The 26,623-nt window shown below is 43.9% G+C and overlaps 1 protein-coding gene across 2 annotated transcripts in view; it reads right to left on the bottom strand.

Annotated features, from left to right (window-relative positions):
- The window catches only part of PGBD5 (piggyBac transposable element derived 5), a 65,933-nt gene extending 57,478 nt beyond the window's left edge, over positions 1-8,455 (bottom strand). The window contains exon 1 of one of the 2 annotated variants that reach the window (XM_057407017.1): positions 7,719-8,455. In XM_057407017.1, the coding sequence (XP_057263000.1) occupies positions 7,719-8,397 (679 nt within the window). In that variant the 5' untranslated portion in view covers positions 8,398-8,455. The remainder of the gene's footprint in view (positions 1-7,718) is intronic. The other variant, XM_057407018.1, reaches the window with a different exon arrangement.
- Positions 8,456-26,623: the final 18,168 nt, after the last annotated feature.

The raw sequence follows: 26,623 nt of genomic DNA, 5'->3' as shown, positions 1-26,623 counted from the left end.
CCACGTATGTATTTGTATCCATAATACAATAGATCCAGCATGACAGATATAAGAGTATCTTATATTTTTGAAGATCTTGGGAATCCATTACCCCAAACCAAAGGTGGCTCATTTTCTCTATACCAGTGCAGCAAGAGAAGGTCTACAAACCACCACCCTGCCACCTCTTGCCTTGCAGTCCAGTTCCAGGTTCCACTGTTATCCCTGCACTGGGGCAGAATAAGTAAGACTACATTCCCACCCTAAATGCCATAACCTGCACGCATAAGTGCATACATGTATGAGTTTCAATGCATATAACCTCTTCAAAGTAATTTTTCTGTGCTTGAATTGACAAGATTACCATTGCCCAAGCTCTGTATCAGCAGGGTGCATCCATCAGCAGACAGCACTGTGACATCAATGGGAATAGCCGCACGCCCACAGCTACACGCCGACCCCAGTCTGCATACCTACAAGTGCTACCCCACCGGGAAGTTAGCCAGCATCTACCTTTCAAAAAAAGCACAAATGACTGTATGCACTGGAGTCAGACTTTCCACAACTGTGAATTTTGTAAGCAACTTTTTTTAAAAAAGATATTCTCATTTTTTTGCTTCAATTTAATCATTCATACACACCCACCTCTCTGCCATATGCAATCAGAAATGAATCACAGTTATAACAGCAGCTGCTTTAAGTCTTTTTTCTGCTTTTTTTTCTTCACTAGAAATAACATTTCCATTTGTGCCCACTGACGGGCTTGCTGTCTCTTTTATCTCAGCCCAGTAATCTTCCTGTCCAAAACACAGCTAATTCCACCCATCCATCCAGACACACACAATATTCTTCGCTTCCGTGTCTTCTGCATATCCTTCTCTGGCATGATTTTTGCATCCTTACAGTGTGCCTGATGGACCACACTTCAAAGTTTGCCCAGTTTTCAACTGCAGTTACAGCTTTGTATTGCTTGCTGAATAGAAGTTGCTTGGGTTTGTTCTTTGTCCTTAATGGCAAATACACCTTGTCAGTACAGGTCACGAGAACCCCTCATGCTGTCCGAGCAAGCAGGATCAAAAGCATGTTTTCTATCATGTACCCTTAATACCAGTTGTCTTCACAGAAAACCAGGAGATAATCCAGGAGTAATTTATAGATACAGAATAAGCTAAGGAGCCTCCCAAGCCTATCTCCCTGCAGTCCCACAGTCAAGGAGCTCTTGCTTCATTTTTACAAGACCCACTCAGTTATGTCTGTTCCTTTTCAAATAGCACTAGTGACTGATTAACATCCTGTTCTTTAAGGAATATGAAGTGGGAGCTTCAATAAGCTCCTAGAAAGGACGCTTTGCCACAAGGAAGCAAGATGTCAGATGATAGCAACCTCATGCATTTGTCTCAGCCACGCATTCTTAAATCCATCTGTTCTGTTTTCTAATAACATGTCCAATTTTTGGCAGTATTTGGAAGGATGAGGTACTTTTGGGATTATATCCCACTAACCTTTAGGTAAAATGTGTAGCTGTATCCATTAGTACTTCCATTTGAGACACGCCTTGTATTTCCAAGCTGCTAAATCCATCTACTCCAAAATTTTGGAAGCTTGAGCATAGGAGGGAAACAAAACACCTACACGAACAAGCACACCTAAGAGAAATTTCCAACTTCTTTTTAAGTCTATGGCATCTAGGACAGCTTCCTGGGACCTAGCAGTCTATACAGAATTAACAAGTCAACTCCACTATTAGCATTCTCATTAAACCCAGTAGAGAGGCTTATTTCCTTTCCAGGTTGACTTTAAAGTACGCAGACAAGGAAATTGTTTGCTATGCTGTTTCTGTGATGTTCACAAAAGGACATGAGTAGCTGTAGGAGCTACTTTACTTACTTTAAATGACCTTATCAATAGATGTAAGGGGAAAAGACTCATTTTATGCAGCAACAGATATAGGAGTAAATATGCTTTTTTCCCTGTAAAAGACTAGACAGTGTCTTCGGAGAAGACCTTGATCTGCAGTGCTTATAGACTTTCATGTCTCAAGTATCGACCAAAACTGGTTTTCTGTATAAAAGCAGAGAACAACCTTCCCCCATGTAGCGAAGTTGTCAACACTAGGTTATTCCCCAAATGCATATTTAATAGCAGAGATATGGGCAAAAGAAGGAAGGGAACACAGATAGCCAAGTTGCACTAAATTTTAGAATCAGTAAGGCTGTCATGTCACACACTTGATTCACTTCAGTGATGACGGAAGCAGGAAAATGTGCTCTAAACCCAGTGAAACCACCTGAAAAGCACATTTAGCTTTCGTAAGGCGAATAAAATATTAAGCCTTTTCATAATTCATTTATTTAGCAAAACTTCAAGCCTTAAAATCCTATAAAGACTCTGCAAAGTAGTAATGCACACCTTTGTGACAGGTATTTATAGTATCTTCCTGGAAGTGCTGTGATGCTGTCATTGTAAGTAATTTCTACTCAGAATGCAAGAATAGATTATGTAGATACACTTTTTTTTCCCAGTATTTTCTGTGGTTATGCAAGTAACAAGCAGCTAAAGTCTCTGATTACATAAATAAGCAAAAGCAAGTCACGTCAGTGGCACTTCATCCACTGATCACAGTCAGAGAATGTGGCCCAGATATTTCTGAAGCAGGATCTGCCATAAGCAACTAAGTAGTTTTTATAGCTTTTCCTCCACCTCCAGAATATTTAAATATTGACCTCAATCTAATAGGACTAAAGCCTGCAGATTCCATTGAGCTGAGATCATCAGTACTGTCAGATGGTGATATGTATATGCCCTCTTTTATGGCCCAGCCTGATCCAAGAGCTTTGCCTCCAGGCTCCTTGCTGCTGGAATGCCACCTTCCCATCCACCTGTCCATACTCCTGGGGAGAACACACACACTGGATCTCCCACTGCATCCTGCTAAAACTTGCCACAACTCTCTGATCAGTTACAATTATAGCCATGCAGGTAACAGCTAAAAGTTTTTCTCCCCTTACCTGTACCACTTTCTTCTCCTTTGATTCTTTAACTTTAACTGAATTGTTTACCTCTAGTAAAAGTACTGAAACACAGGTCAAATTAACAACTCCATGCTATGATTCACTGGTGACTAACTTGAAGGAACTAAACTCATTTTGCTTATTTAGCATTCATAAAATAACAACACAACTGAAAAATACAATCAAGAGTGATGTCTTATCAGCTGACATGCAAACAGACATTTGTGATTAAACACAAAAAAAACCCTTTCTACTGTGATGGTAGTCACAACCTAGCATTTAATGTGCCTTGCTTCCCTGACTTTAGCTGGAACATGCAGGTTGATTTCAACTGTCAGACTGCATACCCTCACTTGTGCAGAAGACCATCTCTCCTGTGGCAGCAGTGATAGAGCAGGATATGGGAAACAGCCATTTATTCTTTCTGGAAATTAACATTCCCTCTAAAAAAAAACCCAAAATAAATTAAAAAACTAAAAACTACTTTATATATTCATTTAAGCCTCTTCAAGGTGACAAGGAGAGCCTGGTTGCTAGACATGGCCTATGCAACTTCTCCTTGAGAGCATCTTCTTCAAAGATGGTAACTTAGGACAAACAGTGTTTTAGAGAAGTACTCTGGAAATCCATAAAAAGCTAGCTACACTCTCCAAATGCAAGTTGAAGATCAGTTGCTACACTCTTTCAGCACGGAACATTCTTACCATTTTGTCTTCAGGTCGAGACTCAAGAACAGGATTCAGATGGCATAGAAAATGAAGAAAACAATAGCACTGATTGGCTGTAACTTTGAGGACTTCAGCACTAACTTTTGCTCAGAGCACCATTATTGCTGCCACCCTAAAATATTATCCTTAATAAGAAGTGCTCTTACACTTGAGGTCCAACTTTCTGGTCACTGAACTATAGTGATATAGGAAGTATTGGACCCAGGAAGGGAACACCAGCTACCCCAATTCAGGAACATGAAACTACAGCAATACCAGGATATTTGTACCTTCTAAGACCCTGCATAAGGAACAACCGCAACTGAAGGCACCTTCATCTATTACAGAACATTTCCTGGCCAGATTACTGAGCTAACAAGGGAACGTATCACTCAGATCCACCCCACTCATGAAGGAAGGAAGAGCACGTCACTGGCACTTACTAGCTTGCCACTAAAAGTGGTAATAGTTGCTCTATTTCAATTATGCTTTCCTTCTCCTAGCAGCAGTTTGTTCTCCTATTCTTTCTGCACTTCCACAACTACCTCTGTCCTGCCCTCAGATGAAGGGAAGCCAGAGGAGTCCCAGCTATCCCTCCTTTTACAATTAAAGTACTGTTTGGACAGAGGTCAGACCTTTCCTAGAAGCCTACCTATATGTAGATTCACTTCCCATCAAATCAATTCCGCTTCCCCTTCACAGGGAGAGTGGGAGAGAATGAGAAGGTAGATGCCAAAACATGCCTGGATCTAACATTTGATCATTAACGCTATAATCTTTTTCAATACATGCTGACCTACCCACAGACCTGCTTTAGCCAGGCACTCTTTGTGAAGGGAAGGCATTTCAGTAACTGTCTCCAAGACTTCCTATCCACTATTCATACCCCAGTACCTCAAAATGTGCATTGCTGCTTTCATATTTGTAACAGGTACTTGTTTCTTCAAACTTTTTTAACCAGAACTACACAGTGCCACTAGTTATAGCTTAAAAATCAGGGCATCACAATATGGTTTGGATTTTTCTCAGCAACTAAAAAGAATAATTTCACAGAGTAGCTCAACTGGAAGTAACACACAGTGCCAGCAAGCCATCTGTTCCAACCTCTGTGTTAAAGTTAACAGCTATTTTGGATTTCCACAAAGGAAGTCAGCTAAACCTATTCATGTTGTGTCTCATCCCATTGTCCCCATTCCCCAGGGAGTTTAAGCACCCACTATTTTCATTAAATGGAACAGGAATGACAGTATTGGAAATCCTAAGGAAGAGGCAGAAAACAAAAATTAAAGACACACAGTAGCGTTGCGTAGCAATACCATCCAGTCGCTCCTCTCCTGAAACAGAAGTTACTCCGGGCCTTTCCCAGTTTATCAGAACCTGCTACACAGCCAAGGCAGGTGTCACCAGGAACACATGCAGTGACTAACTTCAGATTGAGGACATACTGAACCATCTAATGCTGCCAGCAATACCCAGCACTCCTGGGATTCTACTATACTTTTTGAAATGAAGTACCAGTTAGCCTGCCTGTGCTCAAGACTAATTCTAGGAATGGCTACAATACTTTTCAAGACATCAATTTAATATCATGGGAGGGAATGACAGTATTAAGTAACTTACAAGGAAAAAAAAAGAAGGAATAGAACTTTCTACTTGTAGTTTAAAAGGCCACAAGAGTTTCATAAGTGGCTCTTCAATTTTTTTTCTTTCCCTTAGGAGTTTTAGCTCATTCTCATTAACTAACCTGCACCTCTTCGTTCTACGCGCCTTCCCTTTCATGAAGGGACAGTCTCCCAAACCCAAAAGCTTGACACCAAGCTTGATCCTAGTTTAATTCAAGGATTTATTTCCAGCACTGACATAGCTGAAGTCCCATGGAACTTCAGTTCACAAGGACATTTGTCTTCTGGTATCAGATGATGTCAAGTACTTGCCACTATAATTCTTCTCTCTCTGAAGTTTTGGTGCTAACCAAAGATAAGCTTTATCCCAGTTTCATGAAAACCTCTTCCTTTAAGCTCAGAGCCTAGAAATAAAGGATTCTTATATCTAACACATTTGAACCAAGAACACAGTTTTGTAGTGCCCTGTGTCTGATCCTGCATTTCTTCTTTGTACTCCATCAGTGACTAAAAGATGTGCTGTCACTGCAAGGGACAGCTGTCTTCACCTCAGCAGACACCTTTTCCTCAGCAGGTATGGATCCAAACTCCTGGGTCAGAGCAGCGTCCAGTGAAGCAACAATGGTGCCAGCACAAGTATGCCTAGCATGACTCCAATTACGACATATGTATGGTCTAAAACTGGTCAATCAAAACCAGTATTATAACAGCTTAGTTATATACAATGCAGTAGTTTCCATTGCTTGGAATTTCAGTAGTCAAAATATACAGCAGGTACACATTTCACACGTATCAAATAATGACACTAACCAAACTTCCATCAAATCAAATCACAGCATGCAGCATCTATCATCATTGACAGAATGAAAGGGCAGCAGCAACCTCTTCTCTATTACTAGGAAGAAACATTCACAGCAATATCCATATACGTTCCTCAAGAGACGTCTGCATCTATTTCTGACAACCATAAATCAGACTTCTTTATTTCAAAGGAAATATGAATTCTTGAATTAATAGGTCATCAACTTAATTTTTTTTCCAAACCAGATCCTAGTCCCAGGTCTGCCTATGTTAAAATGGATATTACTATAAAGTAACTGCATGAAATAATAAGCCAGCAAAGGCAGAGAAATTAAGTGATAATTGATGCTGAAACAGTATCACACCATTAAGCCTACGGCTCATGATCTCAGATATGCTTATGAATAACTATCATCAAAAAAACTTGGGAGTTCTTTAAGAAAGCACATCAGCTTTATATTTAAACATTTTACAGGCTCTAGCTATTTCTACAGGTAGATGTAACTTCTATTTGTCAGAAGCATGACAGAACTTTCTCTGGCCTCCAGTGCTAGCTCCACCTTACTCCCTCATCCCAAGCTGCTTCCTCAGATAGGTTTGTCCTATTGCACAAATTTTAGCACACCACTCCAAGTGTAGCAGCACTGTTCTGCATTTACCTTTTAGCAGCAAAGTGAGGGAATTAAACACTATGGAAAAAAACAATGATGACAGGTGACCTTAGGACAGGCAAACTATCAGCTCAGTTGATGATGACAGCAATCATCACATCCTGTTCTGTGGTCCAAATGTTTTATTTCACATCCCAGCTCTTCATAACTATTAATCGCTTTTTGCCAAGCCTTGCTGCTACACAGTTGGCTTGGATACTGAGGCCTGCAGACAGATAGGTTATAAAGGATCTCTAGGCAAGCCAGTGGTGCAACTTGGCACACAAGGCAGTCCAAGGAGATCTCGGCGCTGTGCACTGCTGCTGTAGGTCACGTCATGTCATTTCACCACTATCCTGGTATTCACTCCGGACAAAACACACACAAGAAGGGTTAAGGTTAAGGACGGCTGCACAGAAAGCCTTGCAGCCAGAGGGAACCCCAGCTCCATTCCCAGAGCCCTTCTGCACACCGCAGGGCAGCTCAGGTCACCCACACAACACACCAGCGGCTTTCCCCACCTGTAAGGGGGGTAAGAGGAGCCACCGGCTACCCCAGACCACGGCCGAGCTGGGGACCTGCGCTCCGGGGGTGAGCCTGCCCGAATCCCGCGGGGATCCGATCGCTGCTGGCGCTCGGGGCATCTCTACGGCGCCGGGGTGCCTGTGACTAAGCACACGCGGCCTCCCCTTGCCCTCCCGCGCACTGCCTCGGCAAGGCTCTCCGCGCACCAGCGGTCTGACAGTAAGGCCGCTCCCGGGAAGCACCGGGCGGGAGGCACCTGCCTGCCCCCCCGCCCCAAGGCCGAGCACCAGCCTAGGCCGACAGCCGGGCCCGCAGGGGCTTCCCTGCCTGGCGCCGCGCTCCGAGCCCCCCCCGCAGGCATCCCCGCTCCCTAGAGCCGCCCGGGCCCGACGCCCCTTCCCCGGCAGCCCGCCCCCCGCGTACCGCTGCCATCCTTGAAGTGAGGGGGTGGGACGTCTCGCAGCGACCGGGTCCAGCCCCCCTTCTCCGCTTCCTCCTCCTCCTCCTCCATCGGGCCGGGGCCGCCCGGGACAGCGCTGCTACAGCCGCCGCCCTGCCGCTGCCGCCGCCGCTCCGCCGGGGTGGCCACGGCCCGGGGCGCTCGGCGCCGGGCCGCCCTGCCCCGCGGGCTCAGCCCCTCCGGGCGCCCCTCGTCCTCCTCGTCGTCGTCCTCATCCTGGGAGGAGGCGGCGGAGCGGGAGTCGGCCGAGGTACTGTAGAAGGGGTTCCCGCTGCTGTCCTGGCCTGACTCCCCGAAGACGTCGTCGGAGATCTGCAGGCTCTCATAGCGGGAACGGGCCGCCTCCAACAGCGACAGCGCCTTCCTCCGCGCCGGCCCGCCGCCGCCCTCCGCCATCATCTCGGCCGCCGCCAGCAGCCGCCCGCGCTCCCCTTGGCCCGGCTCGGCGGGGTCCTGCGGTCGCAGGCAGCAGCCCAGCAGCAGAAGCGGCTCGGACACGGCGGTCGGCAGGCAGGGAGTGGGGGGCGCCCCACCACCGTCGGGGCTGAGCCCTGCCTCCCGCTCCCGCCCGCACCACCCGCCCCTGTGTGTGTGCAGGGACATGGGGGGAAGGAGCCAGCTCAACATCTCCAAGTACCACATCCAGCCAATTACCGCGGCAGTCCGCGCCCGGGAGGTGGGGTTATATGGGCGCCGCGGGCCAGCGCCGACCGCCCACCGCCCGCCCTGCCGCCCGCCGCCGCTCCGCCCATTTAAAACCACAGCGCCGGCTGTGGCGAGACCGCCTCTGCGCGATGCCGCCGGAAGGGGAGCCGCTGCGCCGCGACTGGCCCCGGGTCCTTGCCCCTTCCCCGGCTCCTTGCCCCTTGCCCGGGCCCTTGCCCTTTGCCCGGGCCCTTTGACCAGAGTTCTTGTCCCTTGCTCCGGCCCCTTGCCTTGGCTCCGTCTCCGGCCACGGCTGCGGCCCCGTCCGGAGCTGTCCCCTCGCTTGTGGTGCTGGAGCCGGACAGGGCAGCGCCAGGAGCGCTAGTCTCGCTGCCGGCGGGCCAGTGAGTAGCGCCCGATGTGCGGGGTGCGCGGTGAAGGACTCCCGCGGGAAAGGGGCTACCAGCGGGGGCCTCCCGCAGGGACGAGAGAGGCGCTGAGGTAGGACCTGGGTGGGTCGGGGGCTTGACAGCGTGGCTGGAGCCTCACCAGCTCATAGTGCCTGCAAGGTTGACCCGTGACAGTCGGGCCCCTGACGTTGCTGCCCCAAAATAGGGCACAGAGCTCCAGCACTGGAAAGTCCCTTGAAGCAAAGCAGAGAAGGTGCTGGAGCACAAGACTGTGAGGCACCTTGGCTGCTGGGCCTGCCACCTGGCTCACGCTCCAGGCAGGCTTTGCATGGGCCTGGAGTGACATGGGTGCTCCTGGCCACTGCTGGAATCAGCTCTGGAGCACACTGTAGGTTGTGGGGCTGAGCCCCTGCATTGTGAGGTTTGGCTTCTGAGGTAAGTATAGTGTGAAGTAATCATTCTTCCAAAATAGCCACTGATTTAAAAGCACTATGGTGGCACAAGAAAAAGGAGGGAAGTGAAAATACCTATACCCTTACTGGGTTAGTTAAACATGATTCAGAATAATCCCCAGAGTAATGGGAGGATTTCATGCAGCTGGAGCCACTGGTTGTGCAGCAGTCAGAACAGTCTGTCTGATGTTACAGGAATGTTTGAAATCTCCGATCAAGGTTTATTATTATTACTATTGGAATCCCACTGTGCTGGTTACTGTACAAACACTCATTCAGAAGACAGTCCCTGCTTCCTTTCTCACCAGCAGCAACAGCAGCTATTGAGCCTATCCTTTCACAGCAGCACTTTCAAAATAAACAGTAATCGGATCCTGTGGATTGGTTGTATGCAAGTGGGGGAGGAATAGTACTTACATTTTTTGATGCAGACTTTCAGTATAGGTTGATCTGAAGATCTGTTATTGCTACAGATTTTACAAATTTTGTAATACCAAATGTTTCTGTCTTTAAAACAACGAGATCTGTGTCCTTCTGATGATTCTCAAGGACTCTAGCACAACCTGGAATATGAAGAAAGCTGGGCTGTGTAGGTATTTAAAAGACCAATCTTATGTTCTATTCAGATATTTTTAAATTGCAATAACTTCATTAAAACTTTCAAGTTCTATGTAGGGCACACGGCCAAATCCAGAGAAAAGAATCCATCTCCTGTGCACCCTTTAGCAAACAGGAAAGCCTAGTATATTTTCAGGGGTGAGATTTAAGCTATACTTCTACTTTGAAAAGTAGACACAGAAGTGTCTTATTGAGTATTTTAAAAAAAATACTAAGTTTATATACAAATGGATTTTTTAATTACTTTTTACTGTGAGCTCTGCCAACTTATCCTGTAACTCGGGTGTCACATTAGGTTTGTTTCATCTCACTGCTCATCAGAAATCATACCTTTGTAGGCAAAGCTATCCTTTTAATCCATGCCACCATATCTCTTGCAGAATTTTCATTGCTGTTAATGATAAGCAGCCAGCTTGAACCTCATAATCTGGTTTGCTGGGTTGGCATGTAGAAAACCAGATTACTCTTCACAAATGCCCTCTGATTTATATGCAGTTCCCCTGAAACAAAAGATAGTGATTCCCTGTGATGACCTTTCACACAATGGTTTTTAAGATGGAAAAAAATCCAGTTTTAAGGTGTCAACAGGTTCTTTATACTAGAGACATTGAAATAAACTTTAGATTGGTGGATGGATGGAAGTGCCCATCCAGGTGATGTAGAAATCACCTCATCCAGATTCCATGAAATTGTAAATGGACACTCAAATGTCTTTAAGAAGTTTGCTGTTTTTCAGTAAAACACGACAGTGGGAAGGACTGCTCTGAAGTCCAGGATGTTAGTAAGAGGTTTATCAGAATGGGCTCCCAGTAAAAGTATTAGTGGAAACAGTCCAGAGGCTGAAGAAACCCATCCATCCTTCTCTAGCTGCTGGTTGCAGCAAAGGCAATTTCTCCCAACTCACACCATGCTTCACTCCAAAAACAGGCTCCCATCACAGCTGAATGAGGAATACTGCCAGGACCTTCCCTCCTGGCAGCATGCCAGACGTCAGAACCTGAGCTTTCCTTTTTAAAGAGAATGCTGGACACAAGAGCTCAGGGAGGACTGACAGTTGCATTTACCACCCCAACATGATAAAGATGGAGTACATGCATGTGCACCTTGAGTTGATGGAACTTTCAGTTTTCTGAGACAGGACTATAAAGGCTCCTCCTAGAGTTGTGTGCCTAAGGTTTTGGTTTGCCTTATGATCTAAGATGTAGCTGTTGATGTATTCCTCTCAGACCAGGCATATAAACACCAGTTGGATTACCATAACTCCAAAGAATGGTTCTGAATTGTGAAAATTGCCATTCTAGTAGTCATTTGATCCCAAATGACTGTGGAGAGGCAGAGGAAGGACAGGTGGTTCTAAAAATGGTCTCATCAGCCCACTGGGTTTTTCTGAAAAGTCGAGAAAAAGGTCACCAGGGGTGTTTTGCAGTTGAAATAACTAATTATATAAACTTAATGGAACATTACAAACATAGCTGTGTTTTCTCCTTAATCACTTATACTTGTGTTTAGCTGCTAGAAAGGACTACTAAAGTAAATGGACTTCTGTATCCATGGCAACCTGTGGATCTACTTTTAATTTGCCTACAGAGAAAATGTTTGGGTTTTGTTTCCCTGAAGTTTTTTGGGTTTATTGCAATAGCAAAGGTGCCTTTTGTGCTCTCCTTCTGACTCTCCAACCTTCAAGGTTAAGACTATGGCAGGCCTGAACCTCTCATCCTGTGCGAGAGGGTGTTAAAGTGTTTAGTGCTTCCCTTGCAGCCTCAAAGGCCAACTGTCACTGGTCAATTTCTTGAATAATCTTTCAAGTAACTGATAAAGCATTCTGGGGAAGGCGCATGTTGGATCACATCATAGATAAGTCAGATGGTGCCTTGTATTCTCTTTGCAGAGTTTCAAACTTTGCCCTGTGTCCTGGGTTCAGCAGTAGCAGTCATGTTTCTCCTCCTTGGTAGCTGGTGCAGTGCAGTGTTTTGACTTTCGGCTCGGGAACAGAGCTGATAGAGATGTTTTGGTTTGGCCAAGGACTTTGTGAGCCTCATGCTCTGCCAGGGAGGAGGGGAAGCCAGGAGGAAGCAGAGACAGGACACCTGACCCAAACTGACCAAAGAGCTATTCCATACCACAGCACGTCATGCCCAGGATGTAACTGGGAGTTAGCCGGAAGGGCTGGGAGACTGCAGGGTTGGAGGAGGTATCGGTCGGAGCTTGGTCGGGCTTGGGGGGCGAGTTATCGGTCAGTGGGTGGTGAGGTGTTGTATTCTGTTCCCTTGTTATTTCCTTTATCATTATTATCATTGGTGGTAGCAGTAGTGATTTGTGTTATACCTTAGTTACTAAACTGTTCTTATCTCAACCCGTGGGAGTTGCATTCTTTTGATTCTCCTCTCCGTCCCTCCGAGAGCAGGGGGAGGGCAAGAAAGGGGGGGAAGTGAGCGAACGAATTACCTGACTGGGTTTAAACCACGACAGTTCTTTTTGGCGCCCAACGTGAGGCACGAGGGGTTGAGATAACGACAGATCTGACTGGATTAATAGTAATTCGTCACAATGCTGATTTATTTGGTATCAGAGTTGTTCTTGTTGATCTCACAGCTTCAGAATGTTGTAACTTACTTAGAGCCGGTATTTGCTGTGATAGTGTTTATCAAGTGTGGGGCCTGGGCTAAGGTTCTCGTTTCACTGTGCTTTATGGCAATGGCTTGTAATACGGGCGGGCTCCAGCAGCAGGGCGGGACGGACGTGGCCGTGCACTTGTACCTGGCCGTCCGGCTGCTCTTCACCGTCCTGGCCCTCGCCCTACTCTCCATCTTCGTGAGGCTGCGGGGAGCCGAGGGGGAGCGGCCCCGGGAGCCGGCGACTGCTGAAGCGGCCCGGGAGAGCGGCCCCGGGGACCAAGCGGCGGCGGGAGCAGGGCCGGAGGCCGCGAGGGGACGGCTGCGGGTGGAGGAGGTCCGGGCGGTCGAGGAGCAGAAGGAAGCGGCTGCCGAGCAGAGGGAGAAGGCGGCGGAGGAGCCGAGCCCCGCGGAAGAGCCGAGCCCCGCGGAGGAGCCGAGCCCCGCGGAGGAGCCCAGCTCCGCGACAGAGGAGGAAGAGCTGGACTCAGGAAAAGAGAAGCTGGCGGTGGGAGAGCCGGCAAGCACAGCAGCTACACCAGCCCCAGTGACAAGTACAGCAGCATCGTGTGAGAGTTCTGAAGGTTTTGAATGGCCTTTGGGTATCCTTGGGACCTGCCTGCTGATTGTGATGGGGATCAGCATGTTGGCACACACACAGGCTGTGTTCTACCCACAACCATTTTGTCTGATCTCAAAAGTTAAGCAGAGTCAGGTTTGGGTCTTGTCTGGGGTTAGACAACAATATAGGGGGACCAAGAGGTTTTCCCCAAGGCTGAACAGTCAGGAGTGGCAGGGTGTGTGGGACAGTATGGGCAAGTATCTAGTCCACTGGGCCCCTCCAGTGCTTTGGAAGCGTCGGAGATGGAAGGCAGCTGTATGGAGTCCCCAGCAACAAGCTGCAGAAACTGCTTAAGGGGACAGTGAATTATTTTAAGCCTGGTGGGCCCATGGCACTTCAGGCCATCAGAGCAGAGATGCAACACAGAGATGGACTCATGATCGAAGGGTGGACTTAACAATGGACACTATTGCCCAGGTTGTTCACGAGTGTGAACACTGCACACAGTCTCTCCTGCTCTGGAAGACTGTTACAAGAGATGGAGCCTGACATGGACCAGATGGACGCAGCAGCTTTATAGGGACTGGTCCATGCACTAAGATAAGAGTGCACCGAGATAAGAGTGATGGTATATTGAAAATGTGGGATCTGAGCATGACGTGAATGGTATGGAATAAGGGGTGGATAATGTCCTGGGTTCAGCAGTAGCAGTCATGTTTCTCCTCCTTGGTAGCTGGTGCAGTGCAGTGTTTTGACTTTCGGCTCGGGAACAGAGCTGATAGAGATGTTTTGGTTTGGCCAAGGACTTTGTGAGTCTCATGCTCTGCCAGGGAGGAGGGGAAGCCGGGAGGAAGCAGAGACAGGACACCTGACCCAAACTGACCAAAGAGCTATTCCATACCACAGCACGTCATACCCAGGATGTAACTGGGAGTTAGCCGGAAGGGCTGGGAGACTGCAGGGTTGGAGGAGGTATCGGTCGGAGCTTGGTCGGGCTTGGGGGGCGAGTTATCGGTCAGTGGGTGGTGAGGTGTTGTATTCTGTTCCCTTGTTATTTCCTTTATCATTATTATCATTGGTGGTAGCAGTAGTGATTTGTGTTATACCTTAGTTACTAAACTGTTCTTATCTCAACCCGTGGGAGTTGCATTCTTTTGATTCTCCTCTCCGTCCCTCCGAGAGCAGGGGGAGGGCAAGAAAGGGGGGGAAGTGAGCGAACGAATTACCTGACTGGGTTTAAACCACGACACCCTGCTTCCACTGCAGCCAGAAGTATTGTAATTCCATTGCCTGGATCAGTGTGGTCTCTGTTGGGCAGGGGATTGGGTTCTTGTCTTATTTCTCAGTTATGCTGCTGAGGAAGACCACTTCAATTTTGCATTTTCCTGCTTTGGTGCTTCTGTAGCTCCCATAGATTGACTGCAGGCTGCCTGAAAGCTGTGAAACTGAACCACTAAAAGGTGGCAAATCATAAGTCTCTAACTCTCCTTCTCTAACTACTTCGCTTTAATGTTCAGAGCTAGAAATGTATCAGGGTTTTTCTTGCACTGCTCTCCCACGTGTTTCACGAGATGGTAATCTCTTGCTGAAGACACACATGCTATAAGAAAAGGATTGTAGGCTAGTTTGAGCAGGCCTGCTAAGCCTACATGTAGAATGGTGAGGTTTTAAATGCAGTAGGATAAGAAGTTCTGTATGTCACTTCTCGGTAACTTACTCTTCATTGTTAGACATCACGCTCTTTGAGGAAGGGTCTTCTGCCATCTTTGTGCAGTATTTACACTGTCAAAGCTTGGCCCAGATCCACCAGAATATTGACATTTCTGTCTCCTGTCTAAGCTTCCTCACTTACCTATTTCACAGAGTTTGTAAACCTAAGCTTTGGTGTGTGCCTGGTCCTTTCACAGCACAAATACAGCAAGATGGAATAATATTTAATCAAGTTACAAAATTATTCTTTTCTAATGCCCTGTTCTGTGAGTGCAGCCCGGAATTTGAATTTCAAACTGTCTTCTATCTCAATGCCCTCCTAAAAGGACTCTTGTAGAGTCAGAGTCAATTTGTTCCCCCAGTGTGATGTCAGCAGGCTCCAGTTCTCTTTCAATATTGCATTGCACCATGTGAAGAGGAAAACCTGAGAAAAAGGTTTCATCAAGACTGAAAACAGCAATGACTTGGAGCCAGTGTACAGCTTCCTCCCAGGTTTCTGAGAAGAGGCAGAGGGCATCTGTCCTGTTCCTGGGAAAGATTGCAGATCCATGTATTTCTCAGCACATCACTGTGTGATGTCCTTACTTCACAGGGAAGAAATCTATACAACCACAACCAGTCATGTTATATAGCTCTCACTAAAGGTGAGAGCATATGCTCTGCACTAAAGGTTTCTGTTGTGTGCCTGGCTGCATGGCACAGAGAAAAGCAGCTCTGTAGGGCTTGAGTTGCCGCTGTACTCTCCTGTGTAATATACTTGCTCCATACAGCATATGGGATGTTGGCAACACTTTTCTTGTGTCTTTTGGTTTGTGATTTTCAACTTCTTCATAGCGTTTGAACCATCTAATTCTTGGATTGATATTTTTACGTTGCCTAAATATGATGTTAACTCAAAGTTCAAGGAAAAAATCAAGTTGCTGTTTTGAAGTGACAGAAAAGAAACAAATATGTTTATCTCGTGATATAAAAGGGAGAGATGATTTTTGACACTTCTAACATTGAAACAGGTGTGGGCTGAAATTTAAAATTTAGCAGAGAAATTTGATTGTTTCTGTGGTGAACACTTTTTATTTGCGTGGCTTAAAAGCCTTTGAAAAACACGTTTTGTGTATGCATGGTACATTTTTAGCCAAAGCTGTATTATGAACAAATCTCACCTAACCTCCTAAAGGAAGGATGAGGTGTGCTGCTCATGCATGCATGGAAAATTAGCTGTTTCATGAATAATTTATGGATGGTCCATAAAGTATGCTGCAACAGTCTGCAAAAGCCCTGACTTGCTCTCTAGTGGAGCAGAATCTGTAGCCAGTAGGCCAGAAGCGCAGAGCAGTGCTGTCTCTTAAAAATCAGTGTGCTGTAATGCTACACTTATTTTTCCATTGAAAACCATGCAGTTTTGAAATGCACTTTTTGAAGGGTTGACCCCAAGCACACACTTCACGATAAGACCTGATTCTGTAAGGCAGAGGCTCATGGGATCGCTGTTAAAGGCTGCAGTTATTAAGCCAATGCCCTGTGTCCCCCACAGTGTAAATCATGTTCAGCTTTTGATCAACATGGCAGTGGAACCTAGGAAGTCATGGGTATTAGGAGTGTGGTGTCATCTGGTGGCTTTTTGGTTAGCTAGTTAATTCTATTAAAACACACTACTGGATCATTAAGTTTGCAGTGCATGATGCCCAAAGCTAGTAATAGGAACATTGCTCCCCAAGACCTACAACTGACAGGCCTGTGAGATGATGTTCACTCCATAAGGAGTTAGGCAAATAACACATTCAAACATACCTGTATTTCTACCATCTACAACCCTGTTTGCTCTACATGATAATTTAATAATGTATTACAAACATTAATAATTGATAATAAATATTTAGTAATTAATTATTAACTAATAATGACATTATGAATATTATTAATAAACCGTTAATCTTTAGAATAATAGTATCATAAAATAAGATGCTATTGAAGAGCAGCTCCAAAGGTACACTATCATTATGGATACCTTTTCTTGGAGACAGAAAGCATAGCCCATAAGTGGGTAGAAGAGCTACAATGCCCCAAAGCAGTTCCTTGAGGTATTTATCCTTGTCGTCTACCACTACTTTCCTTTTCTATGCTGAAATGAATTCTTTTTTTTTTTTAGCATTTTTTTCTAAAAATCCCTTTGAAGCCACACAGTATCCCACTTGGCAGTTGCCAAGATGCACTGATTAGTGTTATCTAAGTAGACTGCAATCCATCAGCAATCAATGCTAAACTTTCTCATAAGAGATTACCTCGTTTTTTATGCTAGTAACTTCTCAGACAATTATAATCCTGTTGAAATGCATAATCTTTGCAAAGCAGTACAGGTTAGGAAAGTAAGCTGAGACTAACGTTATTGCATTTCATCAGCCACCAAAACAGATTCGATTATGTTTTGGCCAAAAGCAACCCTCTTGATCACATTCTTTAGGGGATTCAACTTCTCTCCAGAGGAAAAAAAAAAAAAAAAAAAAATGGATGCTGAAAAGACAAAATGTCTTCTGTGTAGTGTGATTTGAATTGCTTAAGGATATAAAACAGAATCACATCTTCCCGCAAAAAATGAAATGTTAGTCATGGAGTATGGCAGATGGCTGTTAGTCACCATTAAATTCAGGTACTTTACCCATGCCATTCAACCAATACAAACACAAGAAAGACCAGTTCTCAATTAGTTCCTGCAAAAAGAAAGTCTTTCAGGAGTCAAAATCTGATTATAAAAGGGAGCAATATTGAAAATGTGTGAGGGGATGGGAAGAAGAAAGGCAGAGAGATTATTTTCATTAACAAAAATAATTGTTAATCTCAGAAATATCTTCTGCTTGATATCTGCTATCCCATAGGAGATTATTTCTTTTTCCAAGCAAAGGTCAAAAGTTCAACCATCAAAAAAATACGTGGGCTTTGCTCTTAAGGGTAACTGAACATCTGCAGCAGTGAATGAAACATTCAAACACTTTCCAGCTCTCAGAATTCAGCCCATCAAGTGGTCCTTTCAGGGCATATCAGTGACTGCTGGCTCGGCACACTCTGAGTTTCTATTCTGAGATGCACCACTGGAAGCTACCAATTTCAGAATCTGTAGTATCTAAATTGCTTGTAATGTTAGAAACGGGATATTTAAAAGACATCTGGAAAGATGTTTGTGGTCCTCTGTCAGAAATGGTTTATTTGCACTCCAGTTTTTCTCCAAATATGCTGTCAGGATTTGAAAGAGGAACATTTCCAAAGAGCAGCAAGATAAAATTCAGACTTTGAGGAAATGCAAGATGGAGCAAACTATTAATGGAAATGTGTTTTTAGAAGTTGCCTGTACGTGATGCTGAAAATAATTGTACAAAAACTAAAAAATAACACAAAGCAGCTCTTATGTCAGCTTTATGTTCTCCCTTTGGTTTTTGTTGCTTTTGTGTAGCTTAGATAATTTGTATAACTTATTTAAGTAATGTTACTTCCATTCAGTTGGGCATGCCCTAACAAACTCCCTTGCTTTTTCACAGTTTGGTGACCTTGTTGTGTTGGGTTGGTTGCATTTTAAGAGAAACTTATAATTTTCTTTAAAAAGCATGCTCCTGCTATCTTAAGAAAACATATGAAAACATTCTTATGTCATGGAATCCTACTTTGAGCCTCTTTTGCAGGGAGATTATGTTGTCTGAGAGATATTAAAGCAATGCTGGTTGCCAGCTGCAGGTAACTCAAGCTGGAGCAGCATTTTCTTATGTACGCCTTATGATTGTTACATGGTGGATTACTGAATGAATCACCATTGTGAAGAGTTCCAGCAAAGCCCAGCTATTGCATTGTCTTCTTCCTGACAATACCAGCCTATGGTTTAAATCCAGTATATGAGTTTTAAAGCCATTATTTCTTGTTGTATCTCAGTTTATTGCAGTGCATTGTTCCATAGTTGTGCCCACTGGGACTTCATGGCAGAGCAGTCCTGCCCTCAGACCTTGGAACACTTCCTAGCGGCTTTGCTTGGGGTTTACTCTTAAGTCATCAGAGACTGTTGTATGGATCACTTCAATCTTCATACTGATTCTGTCACTGCTCAGACAATCAAGTTATAGTTTGTTTGGAGTAACACCATTGTATTTCAGTCTGAGCATTGACCAGCTACCACAACTCTATGAGGATCAGGCACCAGCCTGGATGTGAACAGGCACCATCCTGGATGTGAACAGGCACCTTCTCTGACAGCAAGCCTTCTCTTTTGTTTGCTTTCTCAAAAAATGGACAAAGAAAACACAATTTTTTTCATGCTCTAAAAAAAATAAAAATAATAAAAAATCCTGGTAGGTGAGCACTACTTTGCTGAGATTTTTATTTGGCAAAACTATCTATGCTGAAAGCAGCAGAATATTCATGGAAATTCAGCTACTGCAGTAAACCTGGCGGTGCTTCATGTGTCATGTGTTAGTCTGCTTAATTCCATGAAGTAAATGAGAAACCACAGTGGGCAAAAGCACTGGGTCTTCACTAAATTCTGGAGGGACATTAATGTTTGTCAGATATTTAATTATGAATCCTTCAAAGTTGCTCTGTAGCACAGAGAGTCTAGTAAAAAAAAGGAGGAAAAAGAAAAGAAACCCTTCTGAACGCCAGTTTAGTTATCGAAGTTTGAAATAGATATTATGCAAAATATGCCAGCTGCTTGCTGTCAAACCATTCATTTGTTCACTTCAGTGCCTACTTTTCTTCACTTGGGTCACCTGCCTTTTCAAAGCTCTTTATGTCCCAGGAGGAGATTCCACAAATAATATAGGGAAATATGACATTTCTCTCCTGATTTACACAACAGCTGTATCTTTCTTTATCATCCCCACTTCATGCAACTATTGCTTGCTCCTCTGGGAAGCCTGCAGTCACAGACAAGAGCCATCTTCACAGTCTATAGGATTAGGACACACTGGTTCCCTACTTTTTTGCTTACTCAAAGCACTGAATCAATCTCCCTGATCACATTTGGCTCACCCCTCTTATCAGGACCAATAGGGCTTTTGTCACTGATTTAACTGAGCATATGTTCATGGGCTTTCTCTTCCTTGTAAGGTTCCCCTGCTTGAACTTCTGATTTTAAAAGTCTTTTCCCACAGTGGCTTACTGGATTTTTTTTTGTGGTATTTTGGGGGTGCTTTTGTTTTGCTTTCCTTCAAATTCTCTTTCCCTCCATGCTCAAAATACAGAAAAATTACAGCTTAATATCACTGGCTGAGATCTATTTGGAAAGCAATGAGGAATCAGTATATTACCTTTAGCTGATTTAACTGACATAAAAAGATCTTGTTTGGGTTGTTTGGGGTTTTTAGTTGGGTTTTAGGGTTTGGCGGGGGGGTTGTGTGGGTTTGTTTTTTTTTGGGGGGGGGTGTTTTTTTGTTTTGTTTGGTTGATTGGGTTTTTATATAGTCACTACTCTTAAAAAAAGGTTGCATGGTCATCCTTATTAGTGGATTGTCACAATTACAGAGGGAACATTCCCTTCTGACTACAGTTCCTTCCTTACCCGTTAAACAGGGGAAATCACACTGCTCTGTAGACACCGCCTTCCTTCACAAGCTGGACTGAATAATAGCTTACCCTTCTCACAGATATGGACTGGATAGCCACTGAGTCACAAAGAAATGTCATGGCTATGCTGTTAACTTAGTGATGTGCCTTCCAGTACCTAAAGAGGGCCTACGGGAGAGCTGAAGAGGAACTTTTTAAATTGACAGAGGGGAGATTTAGATTAGATATTAAGAAAAAAAATTCTTTACTGTGCTTTTGCATCCTGGACATCTTCAGCAGTTTCAACACCTACTAGCAAGGAGGTACCTCAGGAACATAGTGCCGGAATTGTACCCCCCTCCCAAAGACAATTATTCTCAGCAGTACTTAAAGATTGGTATGTAAATTACATTTCTCTGGAGTCTTATACTTCTTAGTAAAATAGACATTTGCTGCAGGCAGCTGCAGTACAAGTCAAGCCAATTTATTTAGTGTAGATTAATAATTTGATACAATTACTTTCCAAGGACTCTTTTTAGGGTTATTTTTGAGTGTTCAATTATTTTGCAGCCTTAAATGTACTGTATGATAAATGTAACTGGATTTATACTTTTTAGTCAGCTTTGTTTAATTTCTTTTTTTTTCCAAGCAGAGTCTCTACAAAGATGAGTAGAGGTCAAATCATCAGCTGTTGGCTGTAACGTTGTCCCTTTTCTCCTAGTTCAGTGAGCTCAAATCCCATAAATCTCCTTGATCTTAAAATACACAAAAACATATTGAAAGTTAAAAGTAAAACCTGAGCATTTAACTGTCTGAAATGTATATCCAAATAAATATTCCGCAAGATTTATCTTGCAAAGCTTGTTAAACAGATCTGTTCAGTACTGGGCACCTTTTGTTTGGTGGTTCAAGTAAAGAGACATTGATTCCACTGAGAGAAAATAACAAGTAAAGGATACTGAGGAAATAGCTGACCGTCTATCTGCACTTCTTCAGGAGTAAGAGCACATTTATGTAATTGATGAAAATGTACTCATTTTTTAAAGGAAGTCTGGCTACCCCTTCATCACATAAACAGTCTATATTTATCATTGCCATGTCAGTGAATGGTTGCTAGTTCATGAGGATATGCATTTGCTCCAGGTATTGAGTGAGATTAATCAATAGGTTAGGCCAGATCATCTTGGGCTGTAACTGTCTGATTCAATAATATTCAGCCTTATTAGACTTATCTGGCAATAAGATGTATGCTGATCATGCTCAGGAAGCTCCTATTTGACAGTGATTGAGTTTGCAGTTTTTCTCCTCCTCCACTTCGTGCACAGCATGGGGATCAGCACAGAAATGCAGGCTCACCAGGCTCACAGCCCGGATCCTGTGTGACCTGACAAGACCCACCTCATCTGTGCTGCTTTTTCCATCACAGAGGCTCTGCCATGTTCTTTCAGAAAGGCTCTTCAGACGCAGCGGAGAGCTGGCTGCTGGCTGAACAAGTTGTTCCAGCAGTGACAGCCAGCTCCAAGTGACTGGGTGTATGCACACCACATTAATAAAGAGAACAGTGCTACCAATGGGTGATGGGTATGATGTGTCAGGTTGCTTGACAGAGAGTGCTAGATGCCATGCTCAGATGCCACATGAATATCCTGTCACAAGACAAGGAGATGAGCCACACTTGTGGGCCCCCCGTTGCAAGCATCCCTCTCTGGCATGAACCTGGAGCTTCCTTTCCATGAAGGCTCTGCTGGGCTGGATTTCACATATCTCCAACACCGTCTTAAATTTTTCTGCATTAACTCAGAAGAAAAATTCACTTCCTGGACCAATGCTGAATGCAGAGTGCACCCATCCATCTCTTCATTCTTTCTCCTATTTCTGTTTTCCTGTTGATCTCTGCTACCACAAGAAAGTCTGAGATGTGTGCGTGATATTACAAAGCTGGAAGATACAGTGACATTTCATCATCCCTGAAGGCATTCTCAGCAATCTGCAAATGTTAAAAAAAAAAAAGTGTCACTTTCCAAAATCAGTTGATATTGTGACACATACACTAAAGGTATAAAGCTAATCACGATGCATTTCCAGGATGACTCAATACCCAGGAATTCCTGTAAAAGAGGTGGAGGATGTGGAAGTGTTTACAGTAGGAAAGGTGACCTGCTGGAGGGGAAGACCAAAAGACAGAGGGTCCCAAGAAGAGGGAAGGAAAGAAAATAAGAATGGCAATGTTGCAGCAGATCGAAGGTCTCTCCTGCCTACATACTCCCTCTGTGAAGCACTAGTAGCAAAAGCATAGAGGAAAAGCCTAGCAGGACAATCTTGTCGTGCTACCATGGTTAACCCGCAGCTTTGCGCTCTTCTGCTTAGGAACTTTGGGAGACTGATGTAACTACATCTATCTGTCTCATGGTTCTGGTAGGCTTTATTTCCAATCATTTTTCTAGTTGCTTTTTAAGCAGACTTGTACTTCCAGCCTTCTCAACACCCTTCAGCACATGCTGTGGCAATGAATGCCACAATTTAAGAACAGCTTGTGAAATATCTCCTTTTAACCTGCCACCTGATCATTTCATTTGATGTCCCTCAGTTCTTGCATTGTGAGGAACAGTCAATAATTATTCCTCATTCATTTTCCCGTGGTGTTCATGTTTTAAATTCATATTTTATTTTTACATTATTTTATACTTTTTTTTGTACATTTTGTGCTTTTATCATATCCTTTTAAACATTAATTAATCAAAACTGCATAAAGTTTTCAAGGCATGAGTGCATTGCAGACTTTAGTAATGACTTACTGATGTTTTCCATTCTATTTCCTACTCCTTTCTAGCTAGTTTTTAGCCTTCTATTTTCCTTTTTTATGGGTTTCATGTTTTCAGGAGTTACACAGAAAAAAAAAACCAACTATTTCTCTTTCATGAATAATCGTGCAGATTAGAACATAATGAAATGCAGAACTTCAGAACCAGACTGCTTTAATGTAAAAATAGAGACAAAAATGTCAAAAAGGAAAAAAGGATTCATAAGCTGATATGGTTAATGATACAGACTTCTTTTTCCCTGTCAGCCCATCTCCAGAAAGAACAGGTAGCTGGATGAGAGGATGCTATAGAGAAGCAAGTTGCAATGTGAGAAGTAAGAGTTGACTGATATGTGGACCATCCAATCTCTCTTTTCACATTTCGATGAAGGAGACTTTATCAATGTGTAATTGATTTAGTGTAATTCCTGATAAGGACAGAATTTAGTGTAATTCCTGATAGGGACAGAATTTAGTGTAATTCCTGATAGGGACAGAAAATAATCAAAGATGCTGCAATTGTGAAAATGATAGCATTTCAGCAGAGACAGGAGATAGAAAAATGAGAGGAGAAATTATGTGGCTATTCAGCACACAACCGCACCAGGGACCACTTGTCAGAGGGGCCCAGGTGCAGTCTAGGAAGATGGGGAAGCAAGAGGTGAATGTCAGCAGCTGGTAGGATAAACAGCATCATCTTGATTATTGCTCTGCACTTGTAGTAAGCACATAGTGCATAACAATAAATGAAGAACTAGAAGACTACTCACAAGTTCCATTTCTGTTATTTTTTTAGATCATGAAAAGATGAAATGAGTGAATAAAAATAATTATTTTAGTCACTATTTCCCACACATTTAGTGGCAGCAAGGTTCTTTACATGTAATATATTGGCTCTGATAATGAATTACATATGAATTTATAGCCATTATTGCCTTAAGAGGCTTCCAGCAGTTCTGTCTTAGGATATTTCATGTGAAAATTCATGTGCTCCAAGCACTATTACTCTTCATTGCACATAGGGGATTATGCTGCACACATGTTAGCTTTATATTATCTCAATAGTTTAATCGTTTCAGTCCGTTGCAAGGAGATGACCATCAGTCAAAGTGATTTTTATACCCCTCTGTTGAACCCATAAATCTCTAAATATCTAAATTAGCCTGGTTTTCTCCTGATTAGTAAAAAAGTTAGGAACAGGATGGAGACCAGACAGTTTCTCCCTGTTTAGTTATAAATCTGATTTTTCCTCATTTATTATTCTTAACTGACTAATTGATTTGGCTTCAGTTAGTTACTCTTTGTTACTCTGAAGTATAAGGAAAAAGAAATGTGGAAAGTCCGAAGAGAAATTGACAGTTTTATGGAAAGAAATGTGTTTTTTTTTCATTCATCCTTGCTTGAAATGAATTGTTTAGCGTAATGTAGCAATTTCTAAAGCAGTCAAAGCAGTGAATTAGAACAAAAAACATCTGGGAATTGTGATGAATGTACTCATTACCATACTGAAAAAGCATATCAAAAGCAGGCTTCAATGGGGAAAAGATGCCAGCAGTGAAGAAATCCAGGTAGTAAAAGAATCTTTGGAAACTGGTTAATTCTGTCCCTCTATATAAACAGGTCAGAGTGGAAAGAGACAGCTTCTTCCAGACAAAAACAAACACCACACTGTTATCCGGGAAGGATGCAGAATTACAGCAGGTTTCCCCAGGGTTTGGAAAGTGTCTGACTTGTTCCACTACTTTGCTAGAGGTCTCACACACGGGTAATGAGTAGCTCTACAGTCCTCAGGTGGTGTCCCCTGGGCACCAGAGACAGAAAATACTAGAAAAGGAAAACCTGTTATGCCTTACAATTTTCCCTGTTTCCCTCTGGTGAGAACAACAAAGACAACTCAGTGGATCTTGTTGTCCCTATGCATTGATAAACACTAGCACTGCGCCAGTGCACCAAGTCCACATGTCTGAGTGTGGCTGGCCATGTCTAGGAGCTTCTCCTCAGCAGAGCTCCACACAGGACACATGGACTAGGCTGGCGCATGCTCAGCTTGGATAGTGCTGAGGCCACCCAGAACACCCAAAGAGATACTGGGTACAGGCTAAAGCACCCAGCAAGCCTGGTTGGTTGTTTCCCATTCAGAGCGCCCTGTCACCCTGCCAGAGGAGGGGGTTCAGGCCAATATGTGTATCTGCCTATGCTGGATGAGTTTGATCTGGAAGCCAGGCTAGCCTCCATGTTTAACTGATGTCATAGATAAACGTTTTGTTACCTTAAAGCACTAATCACAAGCATGTTATTATGAATGGCAGTGAACCACCAAAGAAAATCTGTCCCCATCTCCTCCAGTGCCAGGGGTCAGATTTTGCGCCCAGAACCAGAAGCTGTTGCCACTTAAAAAAGCTCCACTACCCAAGCAGAGACTCAGGAGAAATTAGGAAATCTCTTGGGCCTCCATGAATTCGAGTGTATAAAATAAAAAGCTAGAGAATGTCTGAAGTTCAAGGCTCTCTTTTCCTTAAGAGAACTCTGTTTCCACTTCACTTGCTATTTGAATCATTCCTTAACCAGTATAAGAAATCACATCATCTTGAATTGCTCTTCAGTGTGACAAAACTCTTTTCTAGACCAACCTAGGAAAAAGTGTCAGATCAGACAAGAGATATATTAAATTCATCTGGCAGACTGACAGCTCTGACTTCACGCATGGACTTCAATAGCGATTTACTTCACAGATCAGAAAAGTATGGATGTTAGTTCATTGAAGTAAATGGAATTAAACTGGGGTAAATAATCTGTGACCTAAACCTAAAAGGTCCTTTCTCATCTGGTGTCCTGGAGAAGGGGTGCTGAAGGCTTCCAGGCTGCCTTCATGTCCAGCACCAGCCCGGTGATGCTGGCAGCTTGCTGCCCAACCACAAAGCCAAAAGGACAAGGTCTGCAACTCAAAGGGAAAGCTACAGACTCTTTGTCCAGGTGTCTGTGTGCTCACAGAGGGACAGGATCAAGCACAGAGACAGCTGCATAATGCAGTACTTGTCCTACCTTAGTCTCCTTGCCCTTCCCAGAAAGGAAGAGGTGATCCCTTCTGGAAATTGACTGCACCTTCTTAACCTGCTAAGTCTTACAGGAAAAATGGCCAGAACTGTCTCTGTCTGAGAGAATCTGAGAGATTCAAACAGATGGCTGAGCTGAGACAACCACCTGCATTTACAACACCATCTTCAGTCCAAAACAGATCAGCTCCCAGAGATTTTGCATACGCTATCCCAAGGATAAAGCATACTCTCCTTGCTCTTTGAAAAGAAATACAGGAATTTTAAGCCCCACACTTGTCTTACATCATCATCTACCCTTTATTTCCTTTTGTAACTGTCAGAAATACCCGTAAATACAGATAGAATAGCATGAGGATACTCCTGCAGGAGCTGGGTCAAATCATTAATGCTCAGAAATATCCACTCCCATTTCTTTGCATGACTTCTTTGCTCTGTCCCCACTTCTTGTTCTCTCACTGCCACCCCATTCCCTTCCTCCTTAGTCAT

Source organism: Pezoporus wallicus, unplaced genomic scaffold, assembly GCF_028554395.1.
Source record: "Pezoporus wallicus isolate ANWC-B61680 ecotype Strahan unplaced genomic scaffold, APGP_CSIRO_Pwel_v1 scaffold_6362, whole genome shotgun sequence".
In the NCBI taxonomy this organism is placed as follows: domain Eukaryota; kingdom Metazoa; phylum Chordata; class Aves; order Psittaciformes; family Psittacidae; genus Pezoporus; species Pezoporus wallicus.
Note: the sequence above shows the minus strand (reverse complement) of the source record. Positions and strands in the feature narration are given on the sequence as shown.